We start from the raw sequence: 1,159 nt of genomic DNA, 5'->3' as shown, positions 1-1,159 counted from the left end.
ATTCCAGACAGCCCAAAAAATGTTCATCTAAGCCTCCCCGAAGGCGTCACGTACTTCCAAGAAGGACACACCATGACCTTGACCTGCACCGCCAAGGGCAACCCCGGCCCCACGTTTGAGTGGTTTCGAGATGGCACAAAGTTGCCGGTGGAAGGGGCCACCTTGACTGTCCAGTCCGTCAGCAGCCGGCACAACGGACGCTATAAGTGTGTTGCCACAAACCAACTGGGAAGAGAGTCGCACATGATTGCCGTGAACATCAAATGTAAGTCTGTTGATGTTCTGACGCGGGTCATTCACATCTCGGCGCATCTGTGCGTTAGCGCAAAGAATGCCCATTCACATTGCGCAGGGTCCGATATTAACGGTGGCCCGACGGCCCTGGCGCGGCAGCGCACTTGGAAACGGGCCCGTTCATTCTGAAATACGCAAACGTCTTTTCAGACCCTCCGACTGTCGAGGTCCGTTCTTCCTGGACCAAGTTCAACCAGGGCGAGGCCATGACACTGTTGTGTCAGGTGAAGAGAGGCAACCCCTGGCCCGATAGCTTCATGTGGCACAAAGACGACAAACTCGTGGCGTCGCGGCGAAATTTGATGGTGTCGTCGGTGCAGCCCGAGGACATCGGACGGTACACGTGCACCGCCTTCAACGCGGGCTTCAAAGACATGAAAGCGACTTCGGCCGAGCTTCTCGTTGACGTGGAATGTGAGTCTGAGCATTTTTGAGGGGTCGCCGGGACGACGGGGCGTCGTTGACACCTCTTCTCCGGCTTTGCAGACCGGCCGCGGGAAACCAGCCTTTCCATCATGGGGTCAACCAGCCCCATGGTCAAAGCGGGCGCATCGGCCCTGTTGCGGTGCGCCGCCGACGCCAACCCCAAGCCCGACGAGTATGACTGGTCGCTGCTCAGCCAAGACGGGAGGACGTGGGATAAGTTGTCCAATGGCAACGAGGAACACTTGCTGGTGCGCGAGGTGCGGCTGAGCGACCGCCGGTGCTACGCGTGCCGCGCCATCAACCAAGTTGGTTTCGGCGAAAACAGTCCACCGCTGTGCATCCAAGTCATGTGTGAGTTCACTGAACTCATTCAGCGCCAGTCATTTTCGGACCCTCTAAAATCGCCAGTGTCTGAAGTTTTTCTTCTTCTTTTTTTTTT

At 56.9% G+C, this 1,159-nt stretch overlaps 1 protein-coding gene across 1 annotated transcript; it reads left to right on the top strand.

Moving 5' to 3' along the window:
• Nucleotides 1-13: 13 nt before the first annotated feature.
• Nucleotides 14-1,129, top strand: LOC109509449 (B-cell receptor CD22-like; the record flags this gene model as incomplete). The annotated part of the gene is made up of 3 exons (XM_019859298.1): nucleotides 14-265; nucleotides 445-708; nucleotides 781-1,129. Coding segments are annotated over exons 1-3 (806 nt in total), but the record flags the coding sequence as incomplete, so codon positions are not given.
• Between the last annotated feature and the right edge of the window lie 30 nt (nucleotides 1,130-1,159).

This window comes from Hippocampus comes, unplaced genomic scaffold, assembly GCF_001891065.2.
Source record: "Hippocampus comes isolate QL1 unplaced genomic scaffold, H_comes_QL1_v1.1 C16902758, whole genome shotgun sequence".
Lineage (NCBI taxonomy): Eukaryota > Metazoa > Chordata > Actinopteri > Syngnathiformes > Syngnathidae > Hippocampus > Hippocampus comes.
The sequence above is the reverse complement of the archived record's forward strand: the minus strand, read 5'-3'. Positions and strand labels throughout refer to the sequence as shown.